Genomic DNA, 16,629 nt, shown 5'->3' with positions numbered 1-16,629 from the left:
ACACATTTCATTACAAAATACTCTGAGCATGCGCAGTGAAGTTTTTACAGTCACCGTTGACTTCACAGCGAGAGGAAGGGGCATAATCAGGTTTTGTCCCACATGGCTCTAAACAGCTCAATAGGCACACACTGTGACTGTAGACACACTAATTAGAAGAACACAGACTAAAACAGCAATGTACAGACGAATCAGATGATTAAACATGATCTTAAAATATATTTTATATATTTTTTTATTTATTTTTTTGCATTTTTGTAATCATTATTTGTAATACTTTCTGCTGACACTAGGTGGGGCTGTGCCCCACCTGCCCCTAATGACCAGTCGCCACTGCTAATAACAGAGATTTGTTCTTGAATCAACCTTTTTATGGAAAATCTTTTATGTAATTTTATTTAATTAGAAATAAAATGAAAGACATTCACAGTTAATGTAATTAGATATAAATTATGAATGCCATACATTTTTGCATACATTCACAATATGTATTCAGTATGATAGCTGTCTAACAGAAGTTAAATCCATTTCTCACTTATTCTGACAATGTACTTAACCCAATAAAAGGGAAGATATGGTAATTTGGTAAAGATATGGCCTGAAAAACAGGCTTGGTGCTTAACAGTTTAACCTGTTAAGCACCAAGCCTGTTTTTCATGTTTCAGGCTCGAAAATGACATGCCCAAAACAAATGACTACAACCTAACTTCTAAAAGGGTTATATGAATAATTTCTTTTATCAAAGCAAGGTTACATCTGTGAGTTGGATGTAGAAGTGTCAGAATCAATATAAATGTTTTTTATTTTAAAGAAAATTCAGATTTTACATAGTAAAAAACTGTAAATTATAGTGTCTGTCCAAAAATTATTTTTTACAGATAGTGGAAACTACCCTTGGATGATGGGTTAGTAGACTAAAAGCTTTAGGAATCCAAAGTACAACATAAAATAAGTACCCTGTATCAAGATTGATGCAAAACAAGTGACATTTGACCTTTTTAGAGAGGTTTAGCCAAAACCACACCACCTCTGAGGTGATTTGGGTGAAAATGTTTTTTTTCTTCATATCTCTGGCCCACCTTGGTCGATTTTGATGGTTGACACCTCTTTCTGACCGTTAGAGCCAATAGAATCGAAGGGGGAGGCCCACATACACACTCATTGTAAAGAGAAAATGTGGGGGCTGCGCGCATGGAAATCTAAAGCAGAGTCCCTCTGGGATTTGGAAACTAAAAAGCAGTTTTATTGCTTATGGATTATCAGAAATAATTTCAAAGAGGGCACAGATACATTGGATGAACCTATGGATTAACTGCAGCATCGTTTTTTTTATCGTTTTAATGCCATTGAAGACCAGTTTTGACCAGGGGCGGACTGGGACTACAAATCAGCCCGGGACTCTCGACCGGCCCCCAGTAAATTATCAACGTGAGTTATCCTAGCGGCCCACCTCGGTGTGAAAATACCGCGAGGAAATAGTCGACGGACGAACGGGGGGTGCTAGTGTATTATCCGACCGGCCCACATCGTCCATGGCCAGTCCGCCCCTGGTTTTGACCAAGGTAAGCCATGTGAGCGTTTCTAGCTACTTAGCTCCGCATGTTATGATGTACGCTTTTGTTTATAGCGTCGCAAATGTTTATCACTGAGTGTTGAGGAGGGCACCACTAGATTCAGTGTCTCCAGGACACCAAAAACGAGTGGTTAGCTGTGCATCTAGGATAAGTAATAAGGGATTTATTGTGAGTTTAAGTGCCGTTTTAGGTTAAATGTTTTCGCTCGTGGCTAATTCAGAGGCTGAGTGTTAGCATTGTGTTTTTTTTTTGGAGAAAACAAATTAAAAAGATCAGTTAGCTGAGTTTCTTCCCGTTACATGGATATAAAACATTCATAGTTTTATTAAATATTAAGATTCCTTAGATGTTGTTTCCTGCAAATGACGCGTTTATCCGCCCGGTACCGGGGGGGCCGTGCGTAACAGGTTAAAGGGGACCTAGTATGCAAAATGCACTTTTTTATGTCTTTTATACATAAATATGTGTCCCCGGTGTGTAAGGAGACTCTCAAATATTCAGAAAATACAACCCTCTCTATTTTCCTCCTGACCCACATCTCTGCAAACGAGCAGATCCAGGATTTGGCTCCTATGACGTCATTGGTGAAATGTGGCACACGTGACACGTCCCAATCTATCGTCCTCCGGCACACGTGACACGTCCCAACCTATCGTTTCCGGCACACGTGCCACATCCCAACCTATCGTCTCCGGCACACGTGACACGTCCCAACCTATCGTCTCCGTATACAGTCGTCTAGCTCAGTAGTTCCCAACCGTTTTCAGTCAGGCCCCCCTTGTGTAATTGGAAATATTTTCGAGCCCTCCCTAATCCGGTTCCCACCGAGATTGGTAGAATTAATTGTAGATAGTTGTACAAACATTACATTTTCTCTGCTACTAATTACAAGACAGTAATATGGTCTGTGTTTACATTAGCAAGCATGCTAACACTCAGAGCTAATGCTGTAGGCTACTGGAGAGAATATGTGTAACGTAATGTCCTTGCGGTAAACCCTGCGAGAGAGAAAGGTTTGAGCTCCTACTGTTTCAGAAATAATGCTTGAAGTAGTTTGGAACATAACATGGCATTTAATCAAGGCAGCTTTTAGCTGAGTTTCTCCCGGTAGAAAACTCTCTTAGCAGGGGAGAGATGCATGCTTCTCTAACTGTAAGGGAACACATTTGCCTATTTTGTATCCTGATGACCTAATGCCGTTACATGTGATACGTTAGAATAGAATATCTTTATTGTCATCACACATCAGTGTAACGAAATTCAGTTGGCTTCTCTCACTGCAGTACATAAGAACACATCCATAAAAGCAGTGATAAAGCAGAGATAGTAGCAATAATCAGGATCATCATTAAATGCACTTTACCAGAATGTTAAAATACATTTTTAAAGATTATTTAATAAAGAAAAGCTACAATTTGATACTTAATAAATATACAAATAAATAACATGATATCTTTGGCTGCAGTCTTTGATGGGAGGTAGTGTGTTTATGTGTGCATGTTCAAAGTTATAGTGGGTTTTGTGGTTGGACAGGGATGGGAGTGATGGAGGCCACAGCTCTGGGAAAGAAGCTGTTCTTCAGTCTGTTGGTGCGGGATTTTATTGACCTGAACCGTCTGCCGGACGGCAGCGGTTTGAACAGTGAGTGGCCGGGGTGTGTGATGTCTCTGATGATACTGCTGGCTTTCTTCTGCAGTCGACTTTTGTAGATGTTGCCAAGGTTGCTTGGCAACATCTACAAAAGTCGACTGCAGAAGAAAGCCAGCTCAGTCCCAACGATGCGCTGAGCAGCCTTCACCACCCGTTGCAGGTCCTTCCACTCTGCAGCTGGTGTACCACACAGTTATGCAGCTGGTCAGGGTGCTTTCAATAGTCGACCGATAGAAGTTTACCAGCAGTTTTTGTGGAAGCCTGGCCTGTCTCAGTTTCCTCAGGAAAAACAGTCTCTGCTGTGCCTTTTTCACCAGGTTTGAGGTCCAAGTTAAATGATTGGAGATGTTGACTCCAAGGAACCGTAGGTCCTCCACACTCTCCACTGCTTCTCTGTGGAGGGGAGATGGACCAGCTAGTCTTATTGCGCATTTCCACCACACGGTCGGCCTCGGCCACGCTCGGTACTGCTTGGCCGCGTTGGGCCTTAACAGGGCCGGCTCACTTCATGCTGCGCTTCCATTACAGTTTAGGAACTGGGGTAGTTACTATAGTAACGCAGTGTAGGCGGAGCGACGCTGCATACAACTGCCGTGACGTCATCTTCAATGCGACACAACTCACGAAACACGCAACATTGGAGGATGTGGATGCCATCGTTTCCTTGTTTCTGTGTCTGTGGTGTTTTATCACAGCAAGAAGGAACACTTTCTTTCGGAAAAGGCGGCTTATAGCAAGACGTAATAGAGAAGAAGCTCATGGGAGACTTATGGCAATCGCAGAAAGCGGCAGAGACTACTCCAGCACGACTCAACGCTACTCGGTAAGCTAACGTTCGCTAACTAGCAATGTGTTTCACGCTCACTATACGACCAAAGTGTTTCAAGTATTTAATTAATTGTAGCTACCACTTTTACGTATTAAAATATGTATGCTTTTGTTTGTGTATTTCAGAAGTTAGGTCGCCGCCGCAGACCATGTGTTTGGATGCTCGACCGAGCTACCGAGTGGTGGGGTGTGATTGTTCCATCTTTCACAGACACTCAGTTGGTCGAGAACTTCAGGATGTCAGAGGAAACCTACGTCTACCTGTGCAACAAACTGCGGCCAGCGATGGAGAGACAGGACACAGCATTCCGCAAGTGTATACCTCTAAAGAAGAGGGTGGCCATCGCACTGTGGAAGCTTGCGACCGGCTCAGAGTACAGAAGCATTGGACATCTTTTCGGAGTGAGCAACACAACTGTGTGCCGGTGTGTGCAAGACTTCTGTGCTGCTGCAGAGACGTTGTTAGTACCGGAACTAATTTGTTCACCAGACCGGGAGAAGTTTGCAGAAATGGCCGGCTACACTGAGAACAGGTGGGGGCTCCCACAGTGTGTAGGTGCTATTGATGGATCACACATACCCATCTTGGCACCACAGGAATACCACTGCGACTATTTCAACCGTAAAGGCTGGCACTCCATCATCCTTCAAGGAGTTGTAGATGGAAAGGGACATTTCTGGAATGTGTTTGCAGGAATGCCTGGGAGCTTGCATGATGCTCGGGTTTTGAGGCTGTCCTCATTGTGGGAGTTGGCCAGTCGAGGCAACTACTTTCCACCTTGCACCAGGAACATTGGTGGGGTGAATGCTGGCTATTACATCCTGGGAGACAATGCCTATCCCTTGCAAAACTGGCTCATGAAAACGTTCCCTGACAATAGACAGCTGACAGCAGAACATGTGATCTACAACAAGAACATTTGCAGAGCACGGGTAGTGGTCGAAAATGCTTTTGGTAGACTGAAGGGAAGGTGGCGTTGCCTCATGAAAAGAAATGACTGTGATGTCAAACTTGTGAAATCTATGGTGCTGACATGCTGTGCTCTGCATAACCTCTGCGAGAGTCATGAAGAGGCCTATGATGATGAATGGGATGCACCAGCAGCAGCAGTGGCACAAGGTGCAGAGGAGGGGGTCACTGAAATAAGAGAGGGTTTGATGCGCTACCTGAATAGCAATTGAAAGATTGTGGGCCATTAAGGGTAGTGACATTTTGTTTTGTGTTTATTATTACTACATTGTGTTGAACATAAATAAATATTTTTTTCTCTTTCACATGTGTTTGTCAAATGATTTAAACCAAAAAATGTTATCAGAATTGACTATTTAGTAAATATTTGAATTTCAAGTACCAGTAAGTACTGCCCCATAATAAGAACCTTTTGAGCAAATATCAGATCCTGAAAAGAAAATCTCTAATAAATTAAGCAAATATCCAAGTAAACTATAAACATAAATACAAATGATCTCTTATCCTCCTCTTTCTGTTTTTTTTCGAAATACCCCCTTCCAGTTTATTTATAAAAGGTAGTCTTTGACTTTAAGTAATGATGTGTCAGTTACCAAACAATGTTTTAGAGGAGGACCTCAAGCTAGCAAACTATTTCTTGCTTTAAAATTCACTTTTTATCTTATGGGCTTTTTCCTAACTGGTGTTTCTTATTGCTTTATAAATTCATGTACCATGTTAGATCCGCATAAATGTTATTAGTAGCCTATTTTTATTATTATTTAGAACAAATATAGGCCTATAACTTCTGCCTCAAAATTATGTGAATCTGAATTTGTTTTAAACGTTGGACTACGACACAATTCTCAGTGTTTTTGTTCTGCTGATTTAAAGCCCTTTAATGAAACGTGTACATTTCATTTCAGTTTATGATTGGATTCCAAAACTGTGTGTTTGTGTGTGAGTGGCAACCCAGTGACTTTGTTTACATGCTCACGAAAATCAGTTTGTTAATCAGATTATGGCAGGAAATCAGATGATGCATTTATCAACAAGAGATAAGATGAGAAGTACTTTATTGAATCCCAATTTGGGAAGTGTTTTAGTTGCAGCATAAAAAGGCATGGCATTGTACAAAAAAACAAAAATATGTGTTGCTGCAGCATAAAAAGGCATGGCATTATAAAAACAAAAAAGAAAGATAAGACATAAACAAGAAAGTACTGTACTAATGTGGGAATTACAGAGGTGGTTCGTCTTCCTGAAGAGACGGGCCACGTAGGCTGTCCACAACCTGGCCAAGAGTGCGCAGGAAGGCTAAGTTAAATGCCTGAGTTTGAGCGTTCTCCTCCCTTCTCAAGGCCATTTCCTCCTGCCTTGCCCGGGCAGTATCCTCCATGGTCAGCTGCCAGTGCCGATCCACCTGGGCCAGGTTCCGTTCATGGTGCCGTTCCTCCTGTGCTAGGTGCTCGTCTCCTCCTCGTTTCCTCTTGCCTGTATGATGATAAGATAATTATAGCAATAAGAATTAGCAATAAGAATGAAAAACACAGGACAGGTACAGGTCACACAAGGATATAAGAATAAAATGTATAAGCAGAACTACAGTAAGGATGAACTAAAGACAGTTATGCCCTAGCACTCACTACAGCAGTTGATGGACTGCTTAACAGAGATAAAATCCTGGCTGGGCAAAAACGTTCTCAACCTCAACGAGAGCAAGACTGAGGTCATCTTTTTTGGACCGCAACCTCCAGCCTCTCCGGTTGATATTCTGGGCTCTATCAAAAAGAACATCCTCCCCTCGGTCATGAACCTTGGAGTGACCTTCACTAGCACTTTTAAATTCGACAAGCAGGTCAGCACCGTAGTAAAATCCTGCTTTTTTTTTAAAATAAGACTATTGGCCAAAACCAAGTCATATTTATCTTTTAATGACTTAGAAAGGGTTATTAACGCCTTTGTAACCTCGAGACTGGACTATTGTAACGCTCTGTATGTGGGTATGGACCAGGCCTCAATTAAACGTCTGCAGCTAGTCCAAAACGCAGCTGCACGTTTGCTGACTGGCCACAAAAAGCGTGACCACATCACCCCTATTCTGGCCTCACTACACTGGCTTCCAGTTCGGTTCAGAATTGATTTTAAAATCCTTTTATTTGTTTTTAAAGCACTAAATGGGCTGGCTCCGGCCTATATAGCTGAACTGCTCCAGCGCTACACCCCAGCCAGAGCTTTAAGGTCTGCTGACCAGCTGCTGCTGGTAGTGCCCAAGACCAGGCTAAAAACCCGAGGGCACCGAGCCTTCGCAGCAGCTGGCCCTAGGCTCTGGAACACTCTGCCCCTCCATGTGAGGTCGGCCCAGACCCTAGGGGTTTTTAAATCTAAACTAAAATCACACTTCTTCTCTCTGGCTTTCTAGTTAGAGCGGAGCACGACTCCTGACTTTTCCGTGTGTTTTATTTTTATTTTGTTTTTAAGATATATCTGTTGTAATTTATTGTCGTTTATTGTGATTTGTAGTAATGTGTTTTTATTACATGTACAGCACTTTGGCTCGACCAAAAATCGCTTTTAAATGTGCTATATAAATAAAACCTGATTTGATTTGAGATGTTTACAATGATTGTGAAAGTGAATTACATTATGTCCAGCCTGTTGATAATGAATATAAATATATGTATATAATAGGATGTCACACACAATTGTACTAGCTGCTTACTAGCTAGTTACTTACTTGTAACAGAGCACTTCCACACAGTGGTATAGCTTATTTTACTTACTGACGATGGATGAAAAAAAGTCACAATTGCAGTCGTTTTGCCATGCCTATTTCTTACCTAGAACCACACGCTGCGGTGTCGTGATGGCACTCGGCGTTGGTGGTTGAGTTGGTGTCGGTTGTTCGGCTGGTGTCTGTGGTCGAGTTGGGGTCCCTTCTGGATTCGATGACGAGGACGGATCACCCGTTGTTCGGGACTGTTCCTCCTCACTAGTTTCATCTATGGCATCATCTAGAACAGCAACATGACTTGTTAATTCCACAAACTACTGCAGCACAATACTAAATAGCAACAACAACAACAACTGTAGAAAAGAAAAACTGAACGTAAACAATGGCACATGTGGTGGTAGCAAACAATAGCTCTAGCTAATGCTATCTGCCTTAGCTAGCTATGTAGCTCTTCGGGGATCCATAAAAGCATGGGTTGTAGAACTTAAATGTAAGGATAAAATAGACTTGTTTGTTAGAAGTGAGCTTTATAATAGATAGGGACACAACGCTTTCAAGCAAATAACAGAGCGTTAGCAAAGACTTACCATGCAGGGACTCCAGCAACGCGGTTGCAGAGTCCAGGCCTCCCTCCCTCCCAACGTTGGCCGGTCTATGGCCATAAATAGCGTCCATCAGGTCGAACCACTTCCAGCTTCTCCTATCTGAACCACTCCGGCCGTTGTGGTCCTTGACGGCTCTATACTCACTCTTAAGCTTTTTCAGTTTGTCCCTACACTGCTGGAAAGTCCTTGCGTATCCGCGTCCGGACAACAGTGCAGAGACCTCCTGAAAAACGTTGAGGTTGCGAGTTGTGCCGTCGAGCTCCCGCTGGATTTTGTCATCTGCTATCAGCTGGAGGAACGTCGTAACCTCGTCAATCGACCACGGTGTGCTTTTCTTCTTCTTCTTCTCTTTAATGGCGAATCGCTTCCACTTGGAGCATATATCGCCACCTACTGTTGATTTATTAAATGTTTATATTAAATCCTTGTCCTCAGACCAGTGCTTTTGAGGAATTTGAAGATCAACTTGTTTGCTTCATTTCTTGATTTGCTTTCGTATATTGACTTGAAATCCATGTCCTTGATGTTATGTTGTTCCAGTGCAGTTTTCAGAATGAGTCTTTGTCTGTTATAATCCGGGCAGCTAAAAAATACATGATGTATTGTCTCTGGTTTTTGGCAACCATCACAATTGCCATTTGGATGTTTTCCAATCAGATGCATTGTTGAGTTTAATCCAGAGTGACCCAATTTTATCCTGCTGTTAATGCTCTGTTCTCTTCTACTACTCCCCCAAGTGCTTCCCGTTCCTACTTCCCTTTGTATCTGATATAAATGTCTTCCTTTGGTGTTACTGTCCCATAGTTTTTGCCATTGTTGCTTGATAACAACTTTTGTAACAGATTTGACTTCTGCTCTCCATGGTAACTTATGCTGAGCGGCTAACCTCCTCGTGAGGAGGTTAGGTTGCAGGCTAAGAGATAAACTCAGTGAAAGCACCGCCTGCTGACCAATCAGAGCTCCGTGTGCGGAGTTTAAAGCGATCAAGTCATATTACAGGATAGAGGAAATACAGAAAAACTGCCGTTGCAGGAAAGACGGCCGGCAAAAATCAACTGACTGTGTGAAAGTGAAAATTAATAGAATATCCCCTCCCATCTTCAGAGCAATCTGACTATTATAACATTAGCATTAAGAAAGCTTACTTAAATATCTGCCACAACATAAGTAACCGGATCAGAGTAACATTAAGTACAGTCTGCGGCACTGTGAGTGCAGACGTCGATGTGTCCCATTATCATTCATATCATATCACATCATAATGTATCATATATTTCCTTATTTGAGTCAGCTTCTTGAGCCGTATCTGGCCGTGCAACACTCACAGTGTCACATACTGTATGCAGAAGTATTATTTTAAGCAACACATTAAATTGACGAAACACTCGAGTCAAATGTAATTAAAGTCAGATCCACTCGTGTCTTGGACGGGGCAGTGATATCATAAACCTGTTAATGTACGCATTCAAACACTTTTTCTTTTACCAGCTGTATTCACCTTGCAGGTGCAGCTATGTGGCTTTTATCCTGGATAAAGTGTTTAAGTCATGGATGTTTAAAGTTTAACTTCTTCATATTTGACTAATATTAAAGTTCACTTTTCATTCAGGAAGTATGACGCTGCGCTGTCAGTACGCTTGTCCATGTTTGAGATTGGTCGAATGCTCCAGATACCACCCCTTTCATGTGAACGCGCACCTAACTAGATAGGACACGGCTGGCTTGAGCGATCCACTTGATAACCAGCGTCGTAGTACAGTTTAGCGAGAGCGCGTATGTTTTGGATTGGGCCAACCGGCTAACTCAAACATATCCAGGTTAGGATGAACCAGCTTCGTAGTACAGGCCTCCGATCTAAGCTATTTGATCAGTACAAATACTCAACAAAAACACTAAGAGAGAGATACACACTCCAATAAACTCATGCCGGCCCTCTGGGGTTTATAACAAACTACGTGTGTGTGTGTGTGTGTGTGTGTGTGTGTGTGTGTGTGTGTGTGTGTGTGTGTGTGTGTGTGTGTGTGTGTGTGTGTGTGTGTGTGTGTGTGTGTGTGTGTGTGTGTGTGTGTGTGTGTTGCAACGAGTCAGTAAAAGCTCCATCCCAGAGCTACACTGAGAGGTGGAGCCACACAGAAAGTTGAGACATCACATTTCCTACAATCAAAGGTAAAGTTTGTGTGGGTGAGAGCAGAGCTGCAGGTGAGACACGACTCTCTGTCTCTCTCTAAAGAAACTGGATCCTCAACGACACAGAATGTTCCAGAAATCTGTGAGTACGCTGCCCTATAGAGACAAGAACACCATCTAAATATCAGTCAACATTTAGTTAAAAACGAATCTTTGACACCTGTTTTACTATTCAGAAAAATGTTATGCCATGAAATTAATTCATTTTGGATAACAAGAATATTTAGCTGGGAATACAATACAGTTACTAAACTCTGGTTAGTTAAAATTAGACAGAACGTCGTCAGCTAATATTAGGTTAACATGTACAAACTTTCCCCTGACCTTTATTGTCTGTAGTTAAAGAATAACTTATGATGGTCTAACATTTGAATAAGTGACTTTGTTTTACCACATACATATATAAGGAATAAGAGTTATCTGACTTTCCCTTTGGACTTTCTGCACTACAGTGTCAGATTTGATCTTGTATTTCCTGTAAAACCATACAATTATAGTTTAACAGCGGTTACACAATTTATTGAGTGGCCTTGAATTCCCAAATGTTTTTTTCTTGACTTCACTGTTTCTGTAGGGACTGATGTCTTTCTTTGTAAGATGGTGCAACTGATCATTGTCACTGTATGTTAATAACCGGTATGAACTCAAAACCTGAGCTCTACTCTGAGAGAAATTACTTTTCAGGGCCGTAGACAGGAGAAGTTTCTAACTGAGGTCGCCATGGGGCATGAAATGAGAGATTCCTGCAAACTGTCCATGAACTTGTGTGAGTTTAAGAATTAGGATCCAACTCTTTCTTCCCTGGAAAACAAATGTTAGTTGGATTGGAAATCACCAATGTCATCACCAATGTCATCATTTTCTGAGTTGGTGATCTCATAAAGATATCACAGCTAAATTGCACATCTAAGTTTATTTTACTGGCAGCAAAGTCCAGAACTGGACTGCATGATAAGCTGTGTGAACCAGACGCTGAATACCTGCAGATTGCAGCCAAAAATTCAAGGACAACTACAATGTGTATGTGTTGTGGGCCACCTCATTGAAAGTTTAGTGATCATTTGATTGAAATAAAACTAGGTAACACTTTATATTAAGGTACACAAATTCACCATCAACTAGTTGTTAATTCACATGCATATTAGCTGTATATTGGCTCTTTATTAGTCATTATAAAACACTTATTAATGCCTTATTCTACATGACCATATTTTACAAGAAATAAGCCATTAGTTGAGAGTTTTTCCTCAATAACCCTCTAATTAGTGCTTATTTATTGCAAGTAAGGAAGTTGTTGTTCATGAGTTTTGGTCTTAATATGCTCTGCTCAATATGGGCTTAATAAGGCAGTAGTACCACAAGAATAGTAATTCTCCCATATATTAACAAATATGATCTATTCTTATGTAACAAGACATGAAACTATAAGTGTTAATTGTGTCTAAATAACTCAAAATTAGGTATTTATATCTAAGAACATGTTCCCTATTTTAAAGGTAGGGTAGGTAAGTTTGAGAAACCGGCTCGAGATATACTTAAGCAATAGCTCACGACAGGCCGTGGTATATGCTCATTATATCACAGCTAAGGGGCGTGGTTCGGCCCGACGCGAAGCGGAGGGTCGACAACCCCCTTAGCTGTCAACATCTATGGCACTAATGGAATTAAGTGAGGAAATAGCAAACTGCATGGACAATAAAAAAGAAGCAGTGGGAATATTTATAGACTTACAAAAAGCATTTGACACCATAGATCACAATATTTTACTGACAAAACTGGAACGGTATGGCATCAGAGGGGTGGGATTAGACTGGGTGAGAGATTATTTAAGCAACAGACAACAATTTGTTGAAATTGGTGAACATAAATCAGAAAACATGAACATAACTTGTGGAGTACCTCAGGGGTCCGTGTTGGGTCCAAAGCTGTTCATAATATACATCAACGACATTTGCAGAGTATCAAATATATTGAAATTTATTTTATTTGCAGATGACACTAATATTTTTTGTTCCGGTGACAATTTGAAAGAGTTAATGGAAGTGATAACAGCAGAAATGATTAAAGTAAAACATTGGTTTGACACAAACAAATTATCATTAAATATAAGCAAAACAAAGATTATGTTATTTGGAAAACATAAAACAAATCCACAGGTGCAATTAATACTAGATAACATAAACATAGAAAGAGTATGTGAAATTAAGTTCCTTGGTGTGGTTTTAGACCACAAAATCAGCTGGAAACCTCATATCACTCATGTAAAAGCAAAACTGGCTAAGACTATCGCAATATTGGGAAAAGCCAGACACATTCTGGACTACAACTCATTGTATACTCTGTATAACACACTAATATTGCCATATCTGATTTACTGTGTGGAGATTTGGGGAAACACGTACAAAACCAACCTACAGCCGTTATGCACATTACAAAAAAGGGCTATAAGAGTTATCAATAATGTTGGATATCTTGAACACACTAATGTATTATTTTTGAAGTCACACATATTGAAGTTCACTGATCTGGTTAAATTTAAAACGGCACAAATCATGTACAGAGCAAGACATAATCTACTTCCTAGGAAATTAAAAACATTGTTCATAGACCGAGAGGGTGGGTATCATTTGAGAGGAAATCTACATTTTAAACAACTCAAGGTCAGAACAACTCAGAGAAGTATGAGTATAACAATCTGTGGGGTGATTTTATGGAATGGTTTGGAGCAGGAGTTAAAACAAAGCACAAGCATAATTCAGTTGAAAAGGATGTACAGAAACACTTTTTTCGAAAACTATGAGAATGAAGAGAGGTGATTGAAGATGAGAAATTATTGTATATGTATGTATAAATGTAAATGTAAGTAGGAATAACTTGCATAATGACTTAAAGGAAAATCATTGATCAAGTAAGGGGTGGGAATTAATAAGCATTTGCTTCCTCCTACTCCCTTTCGGACACATATGATTTTTGAAAAAATTATTATTATTATTATTAATATGAAGACTTTTTTTTGTTGAATATATAAATATTATCGTGAATGTGGATAAATACTGTATTTTAACAATACGGTATTCTGTTTATCACATTTGTTATTTGTTATTGTTTTAATCTGTTCGAAATAAAGAATGAAATGAAATGAAAAATGAAAATGAGAAGGTGGGTGTGTTTGTGGATTATGAGGAGGGTCTGGTCTCCTTTTATGATGTTGATGCTGCAGCTCTGATCTACTCCTTCACTGGCTGCTGCTTCAAAGAGAAACTCTACCCATACTTTAGTCCTTGTCCTAACGATGGTGGTAAAAACTCTACCCCTCTGATCATCTCTCCTGTCAATCACACTGAGTAGAACAACCATTTGATGTTTCACACGGGATTCGCTATCATTTCATGTGATAAATGTATGTCTTTTGGGGGAGCCTCGTTGCGCTGCGAGTGTCACTCCACGGAGTATGCACTGCGCATGCGCAAGTTTTAAACTTAAACGGTTGCCCGATTTGCATTGCTATATATATATTAATAATTCCAAAGCTGGTAACGACCTTTCTAATGTAGCAATAATAGTCATATAAGAAAAGTACTGATCTAATAACAGAGATTTGTTCTTGAATCAACTTTTTTATGGAAAATGTTTTATGTAATTTTATTTAATTAGAAATAAAATGAAAGACATTCACAGTTAATGTAATTAGTTATAAATTATGAATACCATACATTTTTGCATACATTCACAATATGTATTCAGTATGATAGCTGTCTAACAGAAGTTAAATCCATTTCTCACTTATTCTGACAATGTACTTAACCCAATTAAAGGAGTTGTTAAATAATAGTGAAGTCACGTTGTAATAACAATAATTCATCTCTCTCGTTCAGATTAATATTATCTTTTTTTGTGTTTCTCTTTTCTGCTTTGCCAAACGCCACTATGTCAAGTGTCCTATTTGGGGTGCCGTATGTAGTTGTCCAATATGGCGGACCATCTCGCACATGCGCATTGCAAATCGGGCAGGGATTCAGATCGGGTAGTCACACTGGGTCCAGGTGGCGCCTCGTCGCTACGGTTCTCTCTCTCTGTGTTCCAGAGAAAGCGTTTGTGAGCTCCAGCACTACTGATCCATCATCTGTGTGTTTGGATAAACCTCCGAATGGACTGCGTGCTCCTTTTTCTGGAGTGTTTACCTCGGACTATACAAGCTAGCTTAGCATGCTAGCTGGAAACACGTTGGCAACACTAGTCAGATTGAGAGTTTGATGGAGAGAAAGAAACAGTGTGTTTAACGGAGTTTGCAGGAAAAGGTGATCTAGGAAACATGAGTAAAGTCCAAATGCTGCTGTCGTTGAAGAAGCAGCGACTCACTGCTGCTGCTCAAGAGATATTTGCTCTGTTTGAAAAAACGATTGCAGAGCTCGAGGAGGAGCTGTCTCGTTCAAAAGAGGAGAACAAGAGACTCCAGAAACTACTGGACGCTGTTTTACAGCCTCAGCTTCGGATACACAGAGCAGGTCTGTTCCCTTTACTCTTAATTAACACTTTAAACCAGGGGTGTCCAAACTACGGCCCGGGGGCCGGCCCTCAGCTAATTCAAAAAGTATAATGAAATATGGCCCACAAATGAAACGTGCTTTTCTCATATTGTACTTCTTAAATATATATATGTACAACCATATTACACACTAGTATTCATGTGTTGTTAAGCTCACTTTTAAAACAAATTCAGTCAATTCATGTTGATAAAATGTTCTATCAAATCTTAGTTGATGAAAAAAAGCCCAATAACTTATTTACATAACAAGCTTGAAATAGACCCTTCATATTTCATGTTATTATAATCACTCTGAGACTTCTGTTTTTAAGGGATGAGCTGCCAACAAGATAAATGAAACCCGATAGAGAGCTGGGATGTAGGCTGTTTTTTTCTTAAAGCATATTAATGTATCAAGCCTAATTTAGCTATATTTTGCTAACTTATAACTTAAAGTGGACCTTTCATGCTATATTTGAATAATATAGTGTAGGACCATACCTATATAAGGCATATTTATACTTCTTTTTTTTCAAAATACCAAACAGATCATGCATTTTAGCCATGCCTCATTTTGCTCAATTTGACCATTTCTAGCTCTGTTTTTGCAAGGGCAGATTCTGTGAGAACAGCACCATCTACTGGCCTGGCATATGTACTAGGGATGGGAACGATTAATCGAATATTCGAAATTATTCAGGTATTCGAATAATTATTCAGGTTTTCGAATATGAGTTATGAATATTTTTATTAATTTTAAAAAAAAAAATTGGGAGGGATTCCCAAGTTGATTACATATCATCAAATTGAATAATTCAATGTATACGACAGTGCCATAGCTAAATGTGTTAGGTCCAGTCAGTGGAGGCAGGGGAGGCAGAGCCTCACTGATCTTGTGTAAATGTGATTTCTGTATGATTCCAATCGCTTTTTATAGTGAAAATCAGCAAATTTGCCGAGATCCGCTACGGGAGCGATGAGAAGTTAGGCAGGGACGAGCTCTGCCTCACGTAAGCCCACAGTAACTTGCTGGAGCGCGGGCACTAATTTAGCGCGGCCACTTATTTTGTGAGCGCGCTCAAGCCATTTACTGTAGGGTAAGGTGAGGCACAGATGAGATCTGCCTCACCTCAGAATGCGTCACCCCACAGAAACTGGCTGGAAAGCGGGCACTAAGCGCATGCCTGTTACCATCTCACTGTAAGTCACCAATGTAATGTTTGTAGATCCGTTTATTACATTCATCCTCACCATCCATATTCTCTAAATAACTTATTTCACGTATATATGATATTTAGGCTCGCTGGTCTCATCGTACAACGGCAATGAAAAAAGCACCAGGAGAGGCAGCCATAACCTCTGCCGCACTGAAGGGGGCGCACGTGAGCCCACAGGTTCTTGTTGCTACTGTTATTCTACGCAGAGACGGTAGACGCAAACAACAAGCTAGACTTTTGAAACTAGAGGAAGATAAGGAGGACTTTTACAAAACAGTAATAGAGATTGTTGTCCAGAAGGATAGCATGGACTTCATCTTCAAGTCAAGGTAAGACCACAACTGTAATGAAAATGGGATC

General features: G+C 40.4%; 2 protein-coding genes across 2 annotated transcripts; one reads left to right on the top strand and one right to left on the bottom strand.

The window, feature by feature from the left end:
- Nucleotides 1–3,332: 3,332 nt before the first annotated feature.
- LOC117469646 (protein ANTAGONIST OF LIKE HETEROCHROMATIN PROTEIN 1-like) lies at nucleotides 3,333–5,329 on the top strand. The gene is made up of 2 exons (XM_034114109.1): nucleotides 3,333–4,047; nucleotides 4,179–5,329. Exons 1-2 carry the CDS (start codon nucleotides 3,631–3,633, stop codon nucleotides 5,232–5,234), a joined length of 1,473 nt encoding a protein of 490 aa, XP_033970000.1. The 5' UTR covers nucleotides 3,333–3,630; the 3' UTR covers nucleotides 5,235–5,329.
- A 473-nt stretch (nucleotides 5,330–5,802) lies between these two features.
- On the bottom strand, nucleotides 5,803–16,310 carry LOC117469651 (trihelix transcription factor GT-3a-like). Its single transcript, XM_034114114.1, has 4 exons — nucleotides 16,304–16,310; nucleotides 8,323–8,688; nucleotides 7,842–8,015; nucleotides 5,803–6,495 (listed from the first exon to the last, which is right to left on the bottom strand). Exons 1-4 carry the CDS (start codon nucleotides 16,308–16,310, stop codon nucleotides 6,242–6,244), a joined length of 801 nt encoding a protein of 266 aa, XP_033970005.1. The 3' UTR covers nucleotides 5,803–6,241.
- Between the last annotated feature and the right edge of the window lie 319 nt (nucleotides 16,311–16,629).

The sequence above is a fragment of the Trematomus bernacchii genome, unplaced genomic scaffold (genome assembly GCF_902827165.1).
Source record: "Trematomus bernacchii unplaced genomic scaffold, fTreBer1.1, whole genome shotgun sequence".
In the NCBI taxonomy this organism is placed as follows: domain Eukaryota; kingdom Metazoa; phylum Chordata; class Actinopteri; order Perciformes; family Nototheniidae; genus Trematomus; species Trematomus bernacchii.
This window is presented reverse-complemented; position numbering and strand designations above follow the sequence as displayed.

Bases quoted from the DNA above. Each gene is read 5' to 3' on its own strand.
- LOC117469646 (XM_034114109.1), top strand. From the start codon at position 3,631: ATGGACCAGCTAGTCTTATTGCGCATTTCCACCACACGGTCGGCCTCG. The intron at 4,048-4,178 runs GTAAGCTAACGT...TGTGTATTTCAG, and splicing joins GCACGACTCAACGCTACTCG to AAGTTAGGTCGCCGCCGCAG.
- LOC117469651 (XM_034114114.1), bottom strand. The intron at 8,016-8,322 runs GTAAGTCTTTGC...TTGCTGTTCTAG, and splicing joins GTTGCTGGAGTCCCTGCATG to ATGATGCCATAGATGAAACT. The intron at 6,496-7,841 runs GTAAGAAATAGG...ATCATCATACAG, and splicing joins ACCGCAGCGTGTGGTTCTAG to GCAAGAGGAAACGAGGAGGA.